Below are 19,353 nucleotides of genomic sequence, written 5' to 3' on the forward strand. Positions count from 1 at the left end.
AGTATCAGCTCACATATTCATGGCTAGATGTGCTTCTGCACAGGCCTGTCCTTTAGCAGCACTGGGATGGATAAAAGATCTCTTGACTGTCATTGACAGAGAATGGAACTACTCTGCCACCAGCACTGTGCAGAGACAAGAGAGTTAGCGGAGACCATGCAAGCAGCAGAACTCAGAGCAGAGCACGGTGTGATGCAGCAATTGTGGAAACAATTCCACTTGAAAGACTTTAAAATAAGACAATGTATGACACATACAAGAACATCTGAAATGCAGTCCCCATTTTCTGAAGAAATGTATATTACCTGTTATTTTCTTGCTACAACTTTCAATGAATTTTTATACCAAACTTTTTCATATAACCTAAGAAAGAGCAGAACTTTTTCTATAAAAATATCCTGATTTTAGAAAGTAAAACAGAATATGTATAAGCTGGAATAGCAGCTGGAAGGAGATACTACACTTAATTTGTCACCTTAAATTTCAGTTAGGACAAATAACCCAAACACAACTATTTCAATGAAAACACTGTGTTGGTCATCTTCAAAAATGTTAGAACTTATTTACACCTTTTTAGCAAATCAGATTTTGCAAGCAGTATACAAAAGAGATAAAAAAATATATTAAGAACTTGCCTTGTAAAAAAGAATTAATCCTAAAAGGAATCTACCAGATGTACCATTCAAGAAATATTTGCTGATGCCAATGTCCCCAGGCTGAGCATTAGATTTTGGGCCCTGTTTCAAGCAATTCTGCCTAGAGATAAAAGAAGCTACAGATTTTGCATAATTTTTAGGCTGCTAGGGGAATACCCACTTCCAACTGGTTGTTTTCTCCCCTTTCTTATGTCCATATGTAAAATTCAAGTTACTATAGGAGATGGGAAAAAGGATGGAGGAGTTTCTGCTGCAATAAAATGGAACAGATATGCAGTGAGAGTTGGACAGAGGTTACACAGGGGTCTGGAGGGTTACTTAATTGAAAAATGCAGACAGGAGCCAAAGTGTGTTACTCATAGTGCTGGGAGAGTTGCCAGCATGGGTTGTCCCAGATGTAGGCTAGTCACAGGGAAATGAAAAAATCTGAAGATCCTTAAAATTTTCCCTTTCTCTTCTTAATATTTGGATCCTGCAGGACTTTGGAGGACTAATCTGGAAAACAGGCCAATAAATCTAGCAAACTGGATCTTTTGGCAGGGAATTTAAAATAAGGATTTTTTTCAAAGAAAATGTGTAAAAAGGTTTTTAACTTCTACTCTGCTTTCCTGTACTTAATAGCCATATAATTTTTTATGACAGTAGAGTATGTAAGCTAGAAGTTATGTATATATAGATGAAATCCACATCAGAAAGTCTAGAAAAAACTAATCTTGGAAAAAATATCCATGCTTTTTTTAAGATTTCCATGCCTTTGTTTCTCTTGACAAACTTTTCTTCATCTTCCAAGTTTTTCTCAAAATAGACATGTTCCCACCAAAACCTAGTTAAATCTTCCAGTTAACTGGAACCTCAGCCAATGCCATCAACCAGAATTTCATAATTTCCTTTATCTCCTACCTGTCTCTAGCCCATTAACTGAACCAAAATGAGACCAAAGCATGCAATCTTTCCTGGCCAGCTCGGTAGAACCACCTCTGTACCACCTCTGTGTCTGCTAATTATGGATCCTTTGATATCAAACTTTGGAAAATGGAAATTTATAAGGCAAAGTTTATTAGAAAACAAACACTAACTTCCTTCCAGCATTCTTGTGGGATTGTTTTAGCAGCTTAATGACGATTGCTGTTCTTACACCATATCCAAGCTTCAATGCCAGGCAATGGCAAGCCTGGCTGGGGATTTGGCTCAACCACAGTCAGTTACTCCTGCTGGAAGTTCAGATCCTGAGAACTGAGGATCAGGAGCAAAGAATATTTTTAGGGTCATAAGGAAATCATGTACTGGGGAGAAGAAAGGAGCTTTTAACAGTGAGAACGCACAGCAGAATCCAACATTCACCTTGCATTAGTTCTCCTCACCATAAGGCAAGAAACCCTCCCTGCTCTGTTGCAGAATTTTGCAAGTGATTTGGCTGAAAGCCCCAGAAGAAAAGATATCTAGCTGTTAAAATAACTGAGGTTTAACTTGCATACTGTAGTGTACTAAAAAGTAAAGGTACTTCTTCTGATTCATTAAATATCAATCTAGGAAATCACTCACTTGGTCTAAATCAGAAATCAATTCAGAGAATAATAGTTGCAGTGTTTCAATAAAATTGTAAACACTGAGGATTTCATAAAACAGAAAAGACAGAACAAGAACAAAATATGCTGTGTAATATCAAATTTGATCTCAGGCATCACTTTATGTACGGCTTTCAAAGTAATGCTTCCATCAACAAATTAAAAAACATGTCTGTGGCATTTTGTCAGGAAAGGGATTAGTTTCTTGCCTTTGTCTCTGGTCTGCTAGTGACACTAAGGACATATGTAATACAGCAACTCAATAACAAAGATTCCCATGTGAGGCTGGAGTGCGTTGGTAGGCCTGCATGGGTCAGAACAGTGCTACGATGTTAGGTGGGATCCCAGAGGAAACAAAGATTTTTCAACCTCATGCAGAGCAGATTTGCTTCTTCTCTTTCAGCATCCCCAGCTAACAGTCCAGGGGGGCACTGGCAAGTCTCAGAGCTCTCCCACCACTGCCTCTAGCTCTGCTGTACTTATAATGCTGCTAGCACTGGTGACCATAAAGGGGTCTGACCATACAAGACTATTTCCTCCAAGACATTAATACCACAGCTTTCCTTAAACTGTTGATTTTTTAGTTAGACAGCTGTCTAAAAGGAAATATATAATGTATTAGTTGATGAAATCTGTTTCAATTTAAAGTTGTGAGCTAGCAGGAACGGGTAATACAGTCCTCAGAAAGAAATAAGCTCTGTGTTTCAATACCAAAACACTGCATTAACATTCTGTTCACCTTTTATTGACACCCTGGCTACTTCTTAGCTTTGTATGCTAATGTACAAACATTGAAAAGAGACTTGCATGCAATTCCAGGTTCACAGATTTTTATGGAAAAACCTTTAGGATTTAATAGAAGGAACTTCTAGAGAAAACTTTTCAATATCCATCCCTAAAGGAAAGATATATTCCTCTGCTAAAATCATAAACATCTTTGAAAATTCTGTTAAAAAACTATCATACTTTATCCTAACTTTAGAGACATGCATTCTGCAATTAGGAGTTTAAATGGCTGCATAGTTTGACAGTTGGACTCAGTGATCTTAAAAGTCTTTTCCAACCCTAAATATTCTATGGTTTTGTATACACAATGACTATGTATGAATAATGATGTCCCCCCTTTACTTTTTCAAATGGCAGGAAATCGCTAGCTGATGGCTTTGAACAGTCTAATACTTCAGGGAGTCACATTCAGGGTAAAAATGAGAGAAAAACATAGCTCTTACATGCATAAATATAGCAGATCTAGAACAGCACAACAAAATGTCTTCCCACCACAAAATACTGAAATTCCAAAATCAAAACTTTCTGTGGCACTACATAAAGAAAATACATTTTTTTCAAAATTTTCTATAAGGTGAAAAGAAAGAATATGAAATTTCACTTGAAACTAAAATTAAATAATCCAGGTTTCTTCTAACTAACTAACTAACTAACTGTATTACAGACTGGATGCACTAAAATTTAAGGCTTTGTTATTCTGCCATCAAATCTCACACTTCACAGGATATATGATCTGCATTTTAATGATTAACAGCAGACTTTTATGTCCTGTGTTAGTAAAGTGTGCTTTTGATCCTCTAACAACTATTTCTCTAGCACAGACAACATGGCTGCAGTACAAAACAAACGATACAGGTTACAAATGGTTTTCTCAGTGCACGGGGCATCCCTGTGATTGCACTAGTTTGTTCTTTTACAAGTTTTAGTTTAATTTCCTGTGGAGGGAAGGAAGACAAGAAGTACTGCAGGTAGATATTTAGGGTAAGGCTTGCTCTGACCACATGCAGAAGCCACCCAACCATACAGCCACACATCTCTCAGCTCCTGCCTTTTCAACCCCAGGTATCTGGGGGGATTCACATACATGGTCATCCTCTGGGTAGGTGGAATCGTTTCCCACTCCTAATCCTGTGATTCCCTAAAATGGGAATGTATATCTCCCTGTGAAAAAGATCATGCCAATGGGCTTTGGTGTCAGCAGAAGGCACTGAAGACACAAGTGCTCACCAGTAGCAATTAACAGGGAAAGGATTCAGAGCTCCCAGAGGCAACTTGTAGATGTTTAATGACAACGCTCTTGAGACCCAGCTTGTTTCACTGTACTGAAAATAGGGAAGACTACACCAAGCTTGAGCTGCCACCTCTCCATTTTCAGCTGAAACAGTCACTTCTCCTTATGGATTTCCTGGTTGCCAGCAGAGCCATGATTTACATGCAGCAAGCTTTTTTTTATGATGTGGCAACTATTTTCATTTTCAGAGGTGCAGTTCTACAACAATCTAATAGGCAAGCATGAGGAGGAAAGTCCGTGAGCTTCTTACAGTGCAGCTTTGCTTATTCTGCTGGTTGCCTCTCCTGGCTCTTGGCCTTTAGTTAAATAAGTTACATATTACTTTTCACACTCCTGTCCCAGAGAAATGCTATGTCAATATCCCAAGCTTCCACTGCCAAGACATGAGGCCAGCTAAACTGTATGAGGGCAAAGGTCCACCTAGCTCACAGCCAGAGCTCCTGATAGTAACTGGCAGCTGAAACAAGAAAAGGGTAAATACAAACAACACTTGTCCTAGGATGCCCTCTTTGATTTCTCTAATCTTGGGTTAGAAACCTTCAGGTCTGAAGGTTGCATTCAAATCAACACATGTAATAGGATCTTCTTTCCACCCATCCTTCCTTTGTTCCATCAGTTTATGTAACCACTGAAACCTGTGTGCTTTTGTGATCCAAAAATAGTTCATCTTTTTTTCTTTAAAGGATTTTGTTGCCCCTGAATTCCTGTGTTACGGTCTGAGTGGTGATTGTCATGAATATTTTCCAGAGACAACGAGTAATATTTCCTGTTCAGACAGTCCACTTAATTGGTTGTTTTATTTATTATTTCCCTCTTGAATTTCCCTCAGTTTTCCTAGATGAAATAGTTTAATCTTGTAGTGTTACTGTATCCTTTGGAGATGGGATGGCCAGGACCACATGCACTATTTCACTGGCAGACTTGTAAGGACTTAGTGAACACTTTCTGCTTTGCTCTCCTCCTTTCCAAATGGTGGGTAACACTCTGCTTGCTATTCATCCTAATGCTGACTGCTGGGATGTTCCAAGAGATCTACCCACGTTTGTACTGCAATTCCTCTTCTGAGAAATAGCAGCCACTCACTACAGTGTAATATGCACATTTAAGCTTTTCCCTATATGTTACTTTTCTTCAGACTGGACTGTATCTGTATTTTCTTCACTCAGTAATGCAGTGCTGTGAGTGGTTTCTCCAACTTGTCAGTACGTCAGCAAAGTTTGGCACCTTTGGATTTCAGCCCCCTTTCCATACTAACGACTCTGCTGAAGAGCACAGGCATCAACATCAATCCCCACAGAGTTCCACTGCAAATACTCCCCACTGTGAACATGAATCCTTTATTTTTATCCCTTGTTTCCTACCTTTAAAGATTTTACTTCTTGTACCAAGTAATTCTACTTTTTTACCCTTTTTACTTTACTTTTGCTTGCACATCCTATGCCTCTTAGAGAGCACTGAAACCATATTGTATTTTCTTCGTAGATCCACATATTTATGACTACAGTTTCAAACGTTTTTATCAGTATGGAAGGTAGGTTAACCTGGATGTATTTCTCCAGACATATGGAGCCTCTTTTCCAGCCCCAAGTCACACTTGAAACATCCTTCTCCTCCATGATGAAGGTTAAATTATTTTTTAATTTTCATATACATTATAAAATTTTTAATTAAAAAATTGTAACTCAGAAATCATGATGACAGTCTGGCAGTTTCTTATTTTAAACTTACGAGAATAATATATGACCTTGATGATATGACACAATTAGTTTTATTGATTTATTCTGAAATCTCTACTTTTGCTAATGAAGTAGCAGCAAAATCTTTTGAGGCTCAATAACTCTTGAAAGTGTTTGAAGTGAGAACTTCTTTATGTTCTACCACAGCTGGTAGAACAAGATTGTTATGATCAACACACAGGCCATTTGGCTTTGCATTGACACTCATTTTTCTGCATTCCTCTTTTCTATTAGATCCAGTACTCTCTAAAAGAATTCCTGTCTAATGTGTTTTTATGAATAGTTTTTGTGCCTTGTGGACATTATTCCTCTGAATCTCTTTAGGTCTGCCATATGATACTGCACTAAATTTGCAATTTACATTCCTTTTAATTTTCTGTATCATATAGGACTATGCTTTTTGAAGCATGACTCTTACTTTTAATAGCCTCAACTCTCACTCTGTTATTTACAACACAGTTTGGGACGTTTCCGTGTGGGGAGGAGACTAATGGGAAAAAATGCTTTTTTGACATATAGTTTGACCTTTTAATATATTGTGTTGAAGCGGTTTGTAGTCCAGATATAAGCAGTGTCAGTCAACATAATTAGTGGAGATTATTGAGCAATTTATCAATTCAAACCTAGATGGATTATTTTAATCCTAATGTTAAAGACATATTATTTGGATATTGCATTAGCCTCCGTCTTCAAAGACTGTTCTTAGAATAGGTCTCCAGGATTCTCAGAATATTTATCTTTGTCTCCTGGAATCCAAAATTCCTTTAAGACACAACAACAGTTCTTTACAGCTCTATTCTGTCACTCCAATACTTTTTTTACTTAGACATTTTGCTTCCAGAAAGTGTTTAGTACGCCTACCAACACGTCATATAAATATGTTTGTTTACAGTTACACATTCTATTTAATCTATTCTATTTTACCCTTATACCTTAATTTCATTCTGAATTATTATGTTTATGACTTCTGCTTATATATGACTGCAGGTTTTAGAATACTCATTGCAACTTTTATCCCTGCATTTTACCAATTTCTGGTAAATTTTTAGTCCTAAGACAATTCATCTTTACCTGTGTCCTTCTCCACCATACCTCCTCCACTCCAGTTTTCTTGGTCCTTAGTTTTAAAAGCAAAATAAATACAACTTTCTGATTTGATCTACATGGAAAATGTGTACAGGTTTCATCTATGCCTTAAAAGCATAGCAACTGAAAATAACAAAACTGTTCTGATCAGATAAAAATAATAGCTTAGTCCCATTCTGCCCTTCATTTAGCAGTGAAGTGCATAAACATATACATATATATATAAAATGTAAGCTAAAGTTGTAAAAATGTTTAAAGGAAGTGAATCTTAACTTGCTTTGGTGCAAAGTCTAGACTTAAAGGTAAAGCGGTAGCTATTTCTCTGAATTCCCCACTAACACATGGAATGAATCATACAGAATTGCTAACAAGAATCTCTCACATTTTCATCATTCAATTTTGAAACTAATTTGGCTAAATGTTTGTTCATCTAGAGTGACAACTAACTGGCTTCAACCTGCCTCAAGCAGTTCTTTTGTAGTTCTTTAAAAATACTCTGTCAGAAAAAAATTCTCAAAACTGAGTTTGCTAGAAAATAGTCAAATGTACATTCTTCTCCTACAAGTTAAAGTTTATGTTTTATTATAATGGCATTCCAAAGGATAAGGAATTCCTTTTTTTTTTTCTTCTTTTAGGCTGGAAACACCAATGCTTTATTATACTGTGTCAAATTCCAGTAGCTCCTTCAAATGTAAAAATAGAAGACTAAATGAATAAGGCAATTCCTGTATTCAAGGATGTGTGAGAATATTTAATCTACATCCCAGCTTCTGAAATGGCAATATAAGCATTTTTATAATGTTTATTCATGGGAAAGCTCACTTTATGTAATGCTTGAGTATATTAAATGGTCAAAAGCATTCCATTAGCTGGAAGTTGTGAAGTCAGTGGGGTGGCTATTGCAGCATGTAGTGTCCTTGGAGCAATAAACTGAATAGTCAACAAAACAGAGGGGAGCTGGATGTAAGTGGAAGGTGCAGCAGAGCAAAATACGATACATTTTAAAAAATGTGTTAGATAGAGGGCAGAAACAAAGAAAACAACCACAAGCACTTGTCAAAGCAGGTAAAAACTTTTCATACTCCTTTCAGCTGAGGTGCAAAACAATAGCACCTGAAGATATCTCCAAGAGATACTTTTTAAGTGTCAAAAGTAACCACTTGTGTGACAGATTCCAATATTACTTCTGGCTGTAAAAAGTTCCTATAACTCATACTGCTTGGCTCTGAGTGGTATCAAAGATTCAACACGCAGAAACACCAGCTAGAGCAGACAGCTTGTAGAATAAAGGAGTCCAAAGCTGATGGTAACTGAAGTTCTCTGAAAATGTGGAGGCAGTACAGAAAATTTAAACAGCATTTCACAATGCATCTGTAAAAAGTGGAGTCAACAAAATGAGTATCATCATGGAATGTAGCCATAAATCTCCTTTTAGCAATATGTGGTCCTTCAGCATTCAATCTCACTGAGAAAAGATAACAACTGTAAAACTGTCTTGCAGTTTCAGAAGAAAACTAGTAAAAAAGTTACAGGGACACCTATGAGTATCAGAAGGATGGGGAACTTGATGAGATTGATGATTTGAAGCATATGTGTCCTTAAATCATTGCAGCCTTTTTAACCTCTCCAATTTCAACAGTGAGGCAAAATTATGCATTGAAACCATAAGCCAAAAAGCTAACCAGAAGAAATCAAAGTAGAGGGGTGACCGTGATCAAACTCCTTGAGAACACAGAAATTGATATATTCGTGAGAACTCCTGATGAAAGAGTAGAACAAGGACTGCAGAAAGGTTTGGTTCTCATGAAGAAAAATAAGCTTTCAAATGATTTTCAAAGGGAAGAAAAGTGTTGGCCAGACACTCCTCATATCTTGAGATAAGTTTCTGGTTTTCAATGGAAAAAAATATGAGAAATGTTGAGTGAGACTTGTCTGACTATCTGTACATGTCAAGATCTAACCTAAGCATGATGACTGCCTTTAAGAGTGAGTTTCACCTCATCTTGCAGTGGTCTCCTACAAAACAGATAGAAGGATCATATCCTTAAAAACCCTTGATTGTAAAGAGAACCCTAGTTGATGACTTCAGATATAGACACATAGACTTCACTTGCCCAGAATTAGGTGCTACAAATCACTCTCTCAGCCAGAGAGATCCCAACTCATCCCAGGTCAGACAGACCTACAAGTCAATGCATTTCAAAACATGAGCCACAAGACTCAGCAGTTGCCTTGCTGGAGGAAGGCAGCTCCTTTTTGAGATGGTGGGAGGAATCATCAGCCAGTTAGTGAAACCATTCCAAGTAGAAGTCCAAGTGGCGTCTCTTTCAGTCTCTTCCAGCTTCAAATCATAGAATGCACATTAAAGATCATCTAGTTCCAAGGCACATTAAAGATCATCTAGTTCCAAGCCTCTTGTCAGGCAGGGACACCTTCCACTAGAGCAGGTTGCTGAGGGTCTCATTCAGCCTGTTTCAGGGCCTCACCACCGTCACAGGAAAGAATTTCTTCCTAATACCGAATCTAAACCTACTCTCTTTCAGTTTAAAAGCATTCCCCTTTTTCCTATAACTACATGCTCTTGTAAAAAAAAAAAAAAAGCCTCTCCCCAGCTTTCCTGTAGTCTCCCTTCAGGTACTGGAAGGCCAGCAATTAGTTCACCTTGATGTGTTCTCTTCCCCAGGCTGAACAATCCCAATTCCCTTAGCCTTTCCTCAAAGAAGAGGTGCTCTAGCCGTCCAATCATGCTGAAACCAGAACAGAACAAGAACCATCTATTTTTCTCTGCTTGAGGCAATGGAAGAACAAACAAAAATGACATAGAGATGTTATTAAGCCATAAACAGCCCAAGAGCAAGGATGTAGAGCTTTCAGAAAAGAAGCATCTCAAAACCACCATTTTTTGGGAACTTATTGTATACAATTAATTTACCTATCTAGAAGGAGATTACCTTTTTCTTTAAAGTGTAATTCTTAAGCTAATTTCCTTCATCACTGAGAATAAGGCCACTAGTGAATGCAAAATCTTCCACAGTGGATGATAGCTATACAGTTTACATAGTGCATTTGAAAATCATTCTCAACATGATTAAAGCCTTCTTTTATGTATATTCATCTCAGCTATCACCGGGGAGTAATCCTGCAGCTTCTAGATCATGCAATATTGTCTTTAAGCAAAGGGAGTTAGTATTTTCACTCATGGTTATGAAACAGTTCATACGTTCTGCAGTTCAAGCACAGCCAAAGATATGCAATACATACCAAAGAGAGGTTATATGCAAATACACAGAGTGATGAACCCTCAATAGTACATTTTGCTTTGGCTTTCCTAGCTCTGTACAGAATATGATAACCTTGAATGCACTGAAATAACTTAAATTTATTGTGAGGAGCCAAAAAATGCTTCAAATGGTTTTATAAAGGATTAAATGTATACAATTGAGAAAAATTTAAATTGCTTATATTTTAGAAACGTAGAACATCTTAAAATACGTTGCTTTAATTATTTAAAAGTGCTTCAGCTGCTCAAACTAAGTTACTTTAATTTGGAAGGCCTGTTGAAATATGCATAGATTTAAAATCTTTTTTAAACCGATCAAAAAATTCCTTCCCTTAATTCCAATTTTTCATTAATTAAAAATGTATTTCATTCCAATTGTTCTAAATGAAATTTTCAGCTAAGAACACCCTCATGCCTTTGATTTCAAACAGCAAAGAGCCACAATAAAAAAGTAAATTTTATTTTTATTTTGGATCTTTTTTAAAAAAAAGAAATAGACAAAAAGGCAGATCAAAGGCTCTGGAATAATATTCTCTCGTTTGCCACAAAAACATACAGTATACAGAATATCAATGTGAACTTGCCTCCTCATGCTACTGGGTTTTTCCCTAAGTTGGGTCTCCAAAATCCAGTCTCTGGAGTTTAATTTCACAGGGTACATTTTTAAAGAAAGTTCTCATTTTTCTTAAGTAGAATTAGCCTTTGCCCCAGAGCCTGAAGGGACTATTGTGATCACCTTGTTGGATCAGTCAGAGGTTCAAGATCCTACCTTCATGCAAAAACCCATACTACTTTTGAATGAACACAGAACACCTTTGAGGGGCTCATCCACTACTGGCTTAAGGACCATTTATGAAGCCCATTTAAGTGGCCTCTCACTCTTCTGTTGGATAAGATTAAGGGACTTCCCTCCATACCCACCAATGACAGTTTTTCTGGGTTTTATTCTTGCAATAAGAATAGCAGTGCATTTTTCATTTTGCTACCTCACAAAAACCTTCCAGCCTCTCAAGATCCTGTTGGCATTTCTCATGCTAGATCTAGACAATCACACAAATGTCTTTCATGCTGCCTAAACCAAGGAAAGGCAGGTGAGATATTCTACAAGGAACTGGCTGATGTTTCACGATTGCTAGCCCCTTTTCTTGTGGGAGACTTCAACTTGCCAGATGTCTGCTGGAAACTCAACACAGTGAAGAGGCAGGCTAGGAGGTTCCTGGAGTGTGAGGAAGATAAATTCCTGACACATGAGTGAGCCTACAAAGGACGGTGCCCTGCTAGTCTTGCTGTTTATGAATAGAGAAGAGCTGGTGGGAGGTGTGGTGGTAGGAGGCTGCCTTGGGCATAGAGACCCCAAAATGACAGAGTTTACAATTCTTGGTGAAATGAGGAAGGGGGTCAACAAAACCTCTGCCTTGGACAATCCTTAGTAACAAAGGAGTTCAGGAAACCTAGAAATACATTAAGAAAGAAATCTTAAAAGCACAGAAGTAGGCCATCCCCATGTGCCCAAAGATGAGCTGATGAAGGAGGAAGACTGGCCTTGCTGAACAGAGAGTTCTCACTGGAAAACAGAGGGAAAAAAAGGAGTTCATGACCTTTCCAAGAAGGAGCAGGCAACTCAGGGAGAGTACAAGGGGTCATTAGGTCATGTAGAGAGAAAATTAGAAAGTTGAAAACTCAGCTAGAACTCAGTGTGGCAGCTACAGTGAGAGATATAAGATGGTTTTATGAATCAATAAAAATAGAGCTAAGGAAATTCTCTGTCCTTGGGTGTGGGGAAGGGGGAGAACATTGTAACCAAGGACCAGGAAAAGGCTGAGGTACTTGTACTTTCTTTGCCTCAGCCTTTAACAGCAAGACTGGTTATCCTCAGCCTCCTGAGCTGGTAGACAGGGTCTGGGAACAGAATGGAATCCCTGCAATGCAAGAGGAAGCAGCTAGTGACCCACTGTGCCACTTGGACACTCATGACTCTGTGTGAGTACAAAGGACCTGGCTGTGTTGGCTGACAGCAGCTGAACATGACCCAGGGTGTGCCCAGGTGGCCAAGAAGGCCAGTGCCATCCTGGCCTGTATCAGGAATGGTGTGGCCAGCAGGAGCAGGGAGGTCATTCTTCCCCTGTACTCAGCACTGGTGAGGTCTCACCTCGAGGGCTGTGTCCAGCTCTGGGCCCCTCACAAGAAGACATTGAGGGGCTGGAGTGTGTCCAGAGAGGGGCAGTGGAGCTGGTGAAGGGTCTAAAGAGCACGTCACATGAGGAGTGGCTGAGGGAGCTGGGGTGTTCAGCCAGGAGAAGAGGGGGCTCGGGGGGTCCTTATCATTTTCCAACTGCCTGAAAGGACGGGTGGGGGTCAGCCTCTTCTTCCAGGCAACTAGCACCAGGGGAGGCTCAGGTGGGACATCAGGGTGAATTTCTTCCTTAAAAGGGTTGTCAAGCATTGAAACAGACCACCCAGAAAGGTGGTGGAGTCCCCATGCCTGGAGGTGCTCAAGAAATTACTGGATGCGGCACTTAGGGTTTAATTGACATTATGGTGGCCAGTCAAAGGTTGTATTCAATGATCTTGGAGGTCTTTTCCCATCTTAATGATTCTATGATTCCATTATCATATTAGGAACTCAGATTGTGTTACATCTGAAACAGATAGACATGTTTCTTTCAAAGTTGCATTTTTTAGGATTCAGCCCATACTTCAAAGGCTTCTCTTCTTGATGGGAACTTTTTTTTTCTCAAGGCGAGATTGTCCTCTATTTATTCACATTAAAATTAAAAATTAAATATTTTTGATTGCAACCTGTATGTCATACAAAAAGATAACTCTGCATAACTATCCTGCATTGTTACTGACTGTTAATGTGATATGATGTGATATATAAATTATGTTTTGACTATCAGTGAGGCTGAAAACTGTACCTTTCAGTTGTAAATACCAAGTGTTGATTAAAATTAAACTAATTAATTTTAAAATGGATACTTCAGTAGCCTTCAGTTAATTAATAACACTCTGTCTATATTAACTAGCCACACTAGGAAGTTTGATAATGTTCTACATAGAACTCACTACAAAACCACTAGGGTTAAACTGAAAAAAAAAATTAATTTACAGTTTTTAAAAATGGTAATAAGTTCTACAGACAAAGGCAAATTTATAGTCTCCTAGAACAGTAAAGCTTCAATAGTTGTGTGATATAGCTATCATATATGAAAATTCATGCAATCATTTCTGGTCAAAACCTCATACAATATAGACTGCTTGTCTGTATAATCTTGAAAATCATCTACAGAGTTCTTCTGTAAACATTAAGTTATTCGATGATAAAAATCTGACAGTTCTAGGCACTGAAGATTACTCACCCTTGAAGGTCTCACTGCAGTATAAATTACTGAAAAATGAATCCCTCGTTCCTGCAGATCCATGGTCACTCTTCCAATTATTTTGTCTGTAAATAGAATCATGTATAATTCAACAAACTGTAAGCTGAGAAAGCTAAAATCCTACAGTAGTTGGAGAAGTAATGAGCTAGATGCTTAAGCTTATTCAGTTCAAGCAACTTAAGTGCTCATTCTATCTACGTACAAATAGGATAAGACACACTCAAGTGTCTTGAAAAATGCACAAATATAAAAAAAAACCCCAATACAACAGTTCAGAAAAAGGGATGATTTTGAAATTGAAAAGTAAAACCACGGAAAATATACCCAAAAGTTTGAACTTTGGGCAGTTAAAAGCAGAAGCAGAAGAAATCACTTGAGAAGAGGATACATATACTGTTAGTCAAGTGACAAGTCAATAAATAAATAATCAAATTTAAGCAGCATTGTTCTGTGAATTACAAAATACATGTAACTACCACTTAGAAACAATAGTCAAAATATGGTGTTTAGTGTGGGGCATGATATGTATAATACTGGTAGCAATATTTATTTTGCCTTCTGTGGATTTAAAGCCTGCTTCTGCACCACCAACAAGACATATAAAATTTTCTTGTTCATTACATTGGAGGCCAAAGGAGAAATATGGTGAAATATTTCTGAAAAATGAAGAAGTCAAATAAGGAAGAGAGGGCCTTTCAAAGAGGTCCAAATATGCCTCTACAAAAGATCCTCCTCTAGTTCTGAAACCACAAGCAGTTGCAATAAATACTTACAACTAATACATTTTTTCGATATTTATGCAGAAACATGAACATCTGCTTATAAGGAACACAATAGTTGTATAGTTGTGAATAGTTGTGAATCATGTATTAGTGTTGTTATTGGGACTGCTTGAGAAGAAAGTCAGACAACTCACATTTACTGTTCCAGTGCCTTCTCACTTCTCATTTATGTACCAGCCTGGTAGATGGATATTTTATAACCTAGGCATACAAACTTCTCAGACTTTGAGGTTATACTTTACAGAAATTGTGTTTTATTTGCATTTGCTGAAATTAAGAGTTTATATTACTATCTCCTTTAACCACTTCCATTAAGTGTAATTATGGTGTCTTGGCCAAGTGAAATATTTGGCTTTTGTAAGAATTCAGGCATTGCCATTTTCTATGGGGTTTCAGCTGAACTGATTTCCTCATATCAGGCAAGAATCATAGCTATGTAAATTTTTCTTCTAAAAATTATTGCTAAGAGGATCTACTATAAGAAATGTACTTAGGAAAATAACTGCCTAAAAACTACTGCCATAATTACATCAGTTGCAGAGATCCAAGACATTATACAATGTAGATTTTGTATTCTGGATTCACAGATTTTGGAAATTCTTTTCAGCCCTAGCAAAAATTTGCAGAACAAAAGAAAATAATATGTATAAAAATGCAGAGACTGACTTTGGGTTTTCTTTCATTAAAGCAACAAATAGCTTTCTGAAATAATGTGTTATTTGCATTTCCCTTCAGAAAGGAGCTACATGTAACTATAGTTACCAGTAACATCTATAACTCCTTCAGGAAGGTTCTGGAGGTAATTCCTTCATCCAGAGAAGCTTCTGTGAACATCCTTCTGACAATAGAGTTTATATAGATCTCTGTTTTGCCTGTGATCAGAACTCTACCTTTCTTATGAAGTATTTTCAAATTCTCCAAAGAGATCAGACTGTCCACCATGTTTTAGAGCACCTAAATTAGGTGCCTACATGGGAACAATAGTGCAGATTCTGTACTTGGCCAAGAAAAGTGGCACATCTTCTCTATTCCACTCAGCTTCTTCCCAATTAACATCTAGTTGATACTAACCAAAAAGCTGGTGTAGCCTTTTCTTCCATCCTCCCACAGATCACCTTTTAACTTTGCTTTCCCAAAACAAAGCAGCCTGACACAGCAGCTGTATGAGTCTACGGCGTGCCCTGGCAGCCAGGAGGGCCAACCCTGTCCTGGAGAGCACCAGGCTCAGCATCACCAGCCAGGCAGGGGAGGGGATTGTCCCGCTCTGGTCTGCACTGGGGCGGCCTCACCTCGAGTGCTGGGGGAAGTTCTGGGTGCCACAGTATAAGAAGGATATAAAGCTATTAGAGAGTGTCCAAAGGAGGGCAATGAGGATGGTGAAGGGAGCCCTATGAGGAGCAGCTGAGATCTGTTCAGCCCGGAGGAGACTGAGGGGAGCCCTCACTGCAGTTACAGCTTCCTCATGAGGGGAAGAGAAGGGGCAGACACTGCTGATTTCACCACTCGTGACCAGTGATAAGAGTCCAAGAAATGGCATGAAACCAAGTCAAAGGAAGTTTAGGCAGGGTATCAGGTAAAAGGTTTTCTACCCAGAGCTCTGCAGAGAAGTAGCAGAAGACCAAACCTGACAGAGCTCAAGAAGCATTTGGAGAACACTGTCAGGCACATGATGTGATTCTTGGGGTGTCCTGTGCAGGGCCAGGATGGACTCAGAGATCCCAATAGTTCCCTTCCAACTCAGCATATTCTATGATACTATGACACTAGGGCTTGGGAAGCTTATTCTTGAATCCATGCAACTGTTGAAAGAAATGTCCCATAAAGAAAAAGCCACTGTTTAGTTAAGACAAACATTAACCCAAGGCTCAACTACCCAGTATGCTCTGGGGACAGAAAATAGAACAAAATACCTCGTCTGCAATTCAGAGATGGAAACCCAACTGCTTGTTTTAGTATAAAACCCACTCATTTTGGTAGTACAAAAACAAACAGAAAAGGATACACAACTAATTTCAGTACTAAGGTATTTTCCCCTGTTTTTCAAATCTGCTTCTGATTTTACAGCCCCAGTTCTGAGCAGAAACAGTCATAGCCACTAAGAACACTGTTTAACTATCAGCCCACTACACTGTAAACCTCCAAAACTTCCACTTTGATTTGCATGCTTTATAATTTGATTTCTAATTTAGAGTAGTAAGTGAAAGCTCTGCAATGAGATGCCTCTCAGTACCATTTTCATGTATGGCACCTCTTTTTCAACCAGATGGTAGGCAAGAAAAGTTTTTTATAGTATTATATTGAGAGATTCAACTTTAACAAGTAGTGTTTAATACACTGCAAAGCCAATAAAAGACTGATATCAAAGGCAAAGGAGGCCATCACTATTGTTTTATAAAGATTAAAAAGACATTTCCTATTTGTGCAGACACCCTTTGTTGAGATCAAGGCCTTGGAATTGCCAGATGAACCTGGCACATCCAGCTGACAGTGTGCAAGGTGAAATCGAAGGAGGCAGCTCAAGTAGCACAGACATGCAGGGTTTGGGCTCAGAGAATGAGTCCATGCCTGAAGCAGACATGAATTTATCAAGCTTACAATTTCATGACACAGACACTTAGTGCCTGATTAAAACTAAGACAACCACAGCTTATAAATACTGTAGAAGGCAAGTGGGATAAAAGCATTTAAATAGTAGTAGCAAAGCAAAGCCTGGGAACTAGAGAATACTACCTGCTCAAGTGAAAACACAGATGATGAAATGTTAGTTATGTCTAGGTAATACTACTTACCATTTTCAGCAACTGCTTCCAGAGTGGAAATCTCTTTTAAACCACTAGAGAAAAACAGGGAGAAAAATAATTAAAAATCTTTTCTAGGCAAGAATGATGTGAAACAGAAATATATGAAGATACTGACTGATAAAAGGATTACTGGCAGTCCCTCTGCTATCCTTTCATCTCCTCCTAATGACTCTTTTCTTCTGCAAAGCAATTAAAAATGTAAGGACGACATCTTCAGCTAATTCTTGAACCTGTCAGATTTCCTAGGCAGCAGAGAAGCCATACTACTGACACTATTTTGATCAGTCTCTAGGAAGCTTTTTTTCATTTGGTGTTGGCCCCTTGTTTAACATTTGTACAGGAGCTCTTTAAAATAGTTATCATGCCTCTTTTTGTGTAGTGACGTGGCAGCTAGAATTGCATTTGTTTAGGACACATTGATATCTGCATCTTAAACCAACATGTACAAATGCCCAAATAAGATGGAAAGAAGAATAAGCAGAAGAAGTTCAGCATCCATGCCTTGTATTTTCTAAATATGCATTCACCTGAAGGAACGCTGTCTCCCTATCTCTGTTAGATCATAGCCCTCATAGATCTGGAAACATGAAGAATTATAGCCCTCCTCTTCCTTCCATTATGATGGAAAATCAGGCTCTTTATTAGCTTCAGGTTTGTCTGTATGTTTATTTGCTTGCTTATTTATCCTTGTTAGTATTTTTGACCCATGGAATGCCCTCTAGCAATTAATTCTGTAGGTTAATCACGTGTCGAGTAAAATAATTGAGCCTTTCTGCTAAAAAGTGTGTTGCCATTTAGTTTTATTAGCTGCCCCTTTGTTCTCATATAATGAGGCAGACAAAATAGGAATGCGTGACTGCCTTTCTCAACATAATTCATCTATTATATCTGGTAAGCTCATCAGGGGATTTGAAAAACACTGAATTCATCCTTGTAAGAGAAACAATTTTGATAGTCCTACAAGCTTCCACTGTGGTTTTTTTTTAATTTCCTGAATACAACCGACATTTTCAAAAGCTCCAAAAATCATGCACACATGTGGGTCAGTTCTGTTCATGATAAACTCCTACCTGGCAAGTGGCTGTAGCTGGACCACCAGTAAGTTTGGGTTAGATGCATTCAGTTCCAGCTGAGAGACATTTAAATTAGTTACATTTGTTAACTTCCAATCTCCTGATTCCTGAAGAACACTTAGGAGATTCTGGGTAGCCTTGCAGTCAACAGCTGGCAAAACTAAAGATGAAGGAGAAGACTGAAGAATTTCCTGTAATAAATTTATGAGAAGTTTATTTACTTGCTTAATATTTAGTTACATAATAATTAAACACAATCTTTTTTTAATGTATCCTTAATTTAATATTCAAGGTGAGTAACCTCCACAATAAACAGCATGTGAATTCTCACCAGCCTGATTGATGGTGGCTTACAGACTGCTCCTGAACTTTCTTGCAGCAAGCTTAAAGCACTCAGAAACACAAAATTTTTATTGTCTTTTCCACATGTATGGTAGAAGAAGAGAGACAGATGATGTAGAAGTTCTCAGACTAAGAGTGTAGTGGTTATGAACATTGCCAGAAGCAAAGCTCAGATTACTCTCTAACTAAATGCCCTTGGAAGTCAGAAAGATCCATGTCAGACACTTCCAGTTCCAGCAGCTCCACTCATACTTTGCATAATAAACACCCTGCATTTGTGTACATCCTGGTGGTACAGCACATGGTACAGAAAAATGTCTAATTTGTAACTAATTATTAAAGAAAGCTGCAGATTTCAGGATTTACAGAGCCTCTAGACACACACAAACAAAATTCATGTCATATGCTTTCCACCTTTCTACTCGAAGTACAAATTATAAAGCTCAGGCTGAATTGATTCAGATAAAGCATCAGGGTATCTTTCACTTGATTTACAATTCTGATAGTTGACTTCCTGATAAAGATGCTTGAGTTAAATGAATTGAAAAACACTCTCATTCTATAAATTTGGAACC

At 38.1% G+C, this 19,353-nt stretch overlaps 1 protein-coding gene across 1 annotated transcript in view; it reads right to left on the bottom strand.

The window, feature by feature from the left end:
• The window catches only part of LOC131573262 (V-type proton ATPase subunit S1-like), a 50,352-nt gene that overhangs the window by 18,476 nt on the left and 12,523 nt on the right, over window positions 1–19,353 (bottom strand). The window contains exons 4-6 of the mRNA XM_058827045.1: window positions 18,434–18,627; window positions 17,352–17,395; window positions 13,760–13,845 (exon numbers count right to left, since the gene is read on the bottom strand). Of these exons, the coding sequence (XP_058683028.1) occupies window positions 13,760–13,845; window positions 17,352–17,395; window positions 18,434–18,627 (324 nt within the window). The remainder of the gene's footprint in view (window positions 1–13,759; window positions 13,846–17,351; window positions 17,396–18,433; window positions 18,628–19,353) is intronic.

This window comes from Poecile atricapillus, chromosome Z, assembly GCF_030490865.1.
Source record: "Poecile atricapillus isolate bPoeAtr1 chromosome Z, bPoeAtr1.hap1, whole genome shotgun sequence".
NCBI lineage: Eukaryota > Metazoa > Chordata > Aves > Passeriformes > Paridae > Poecile > Poecile atricapillus.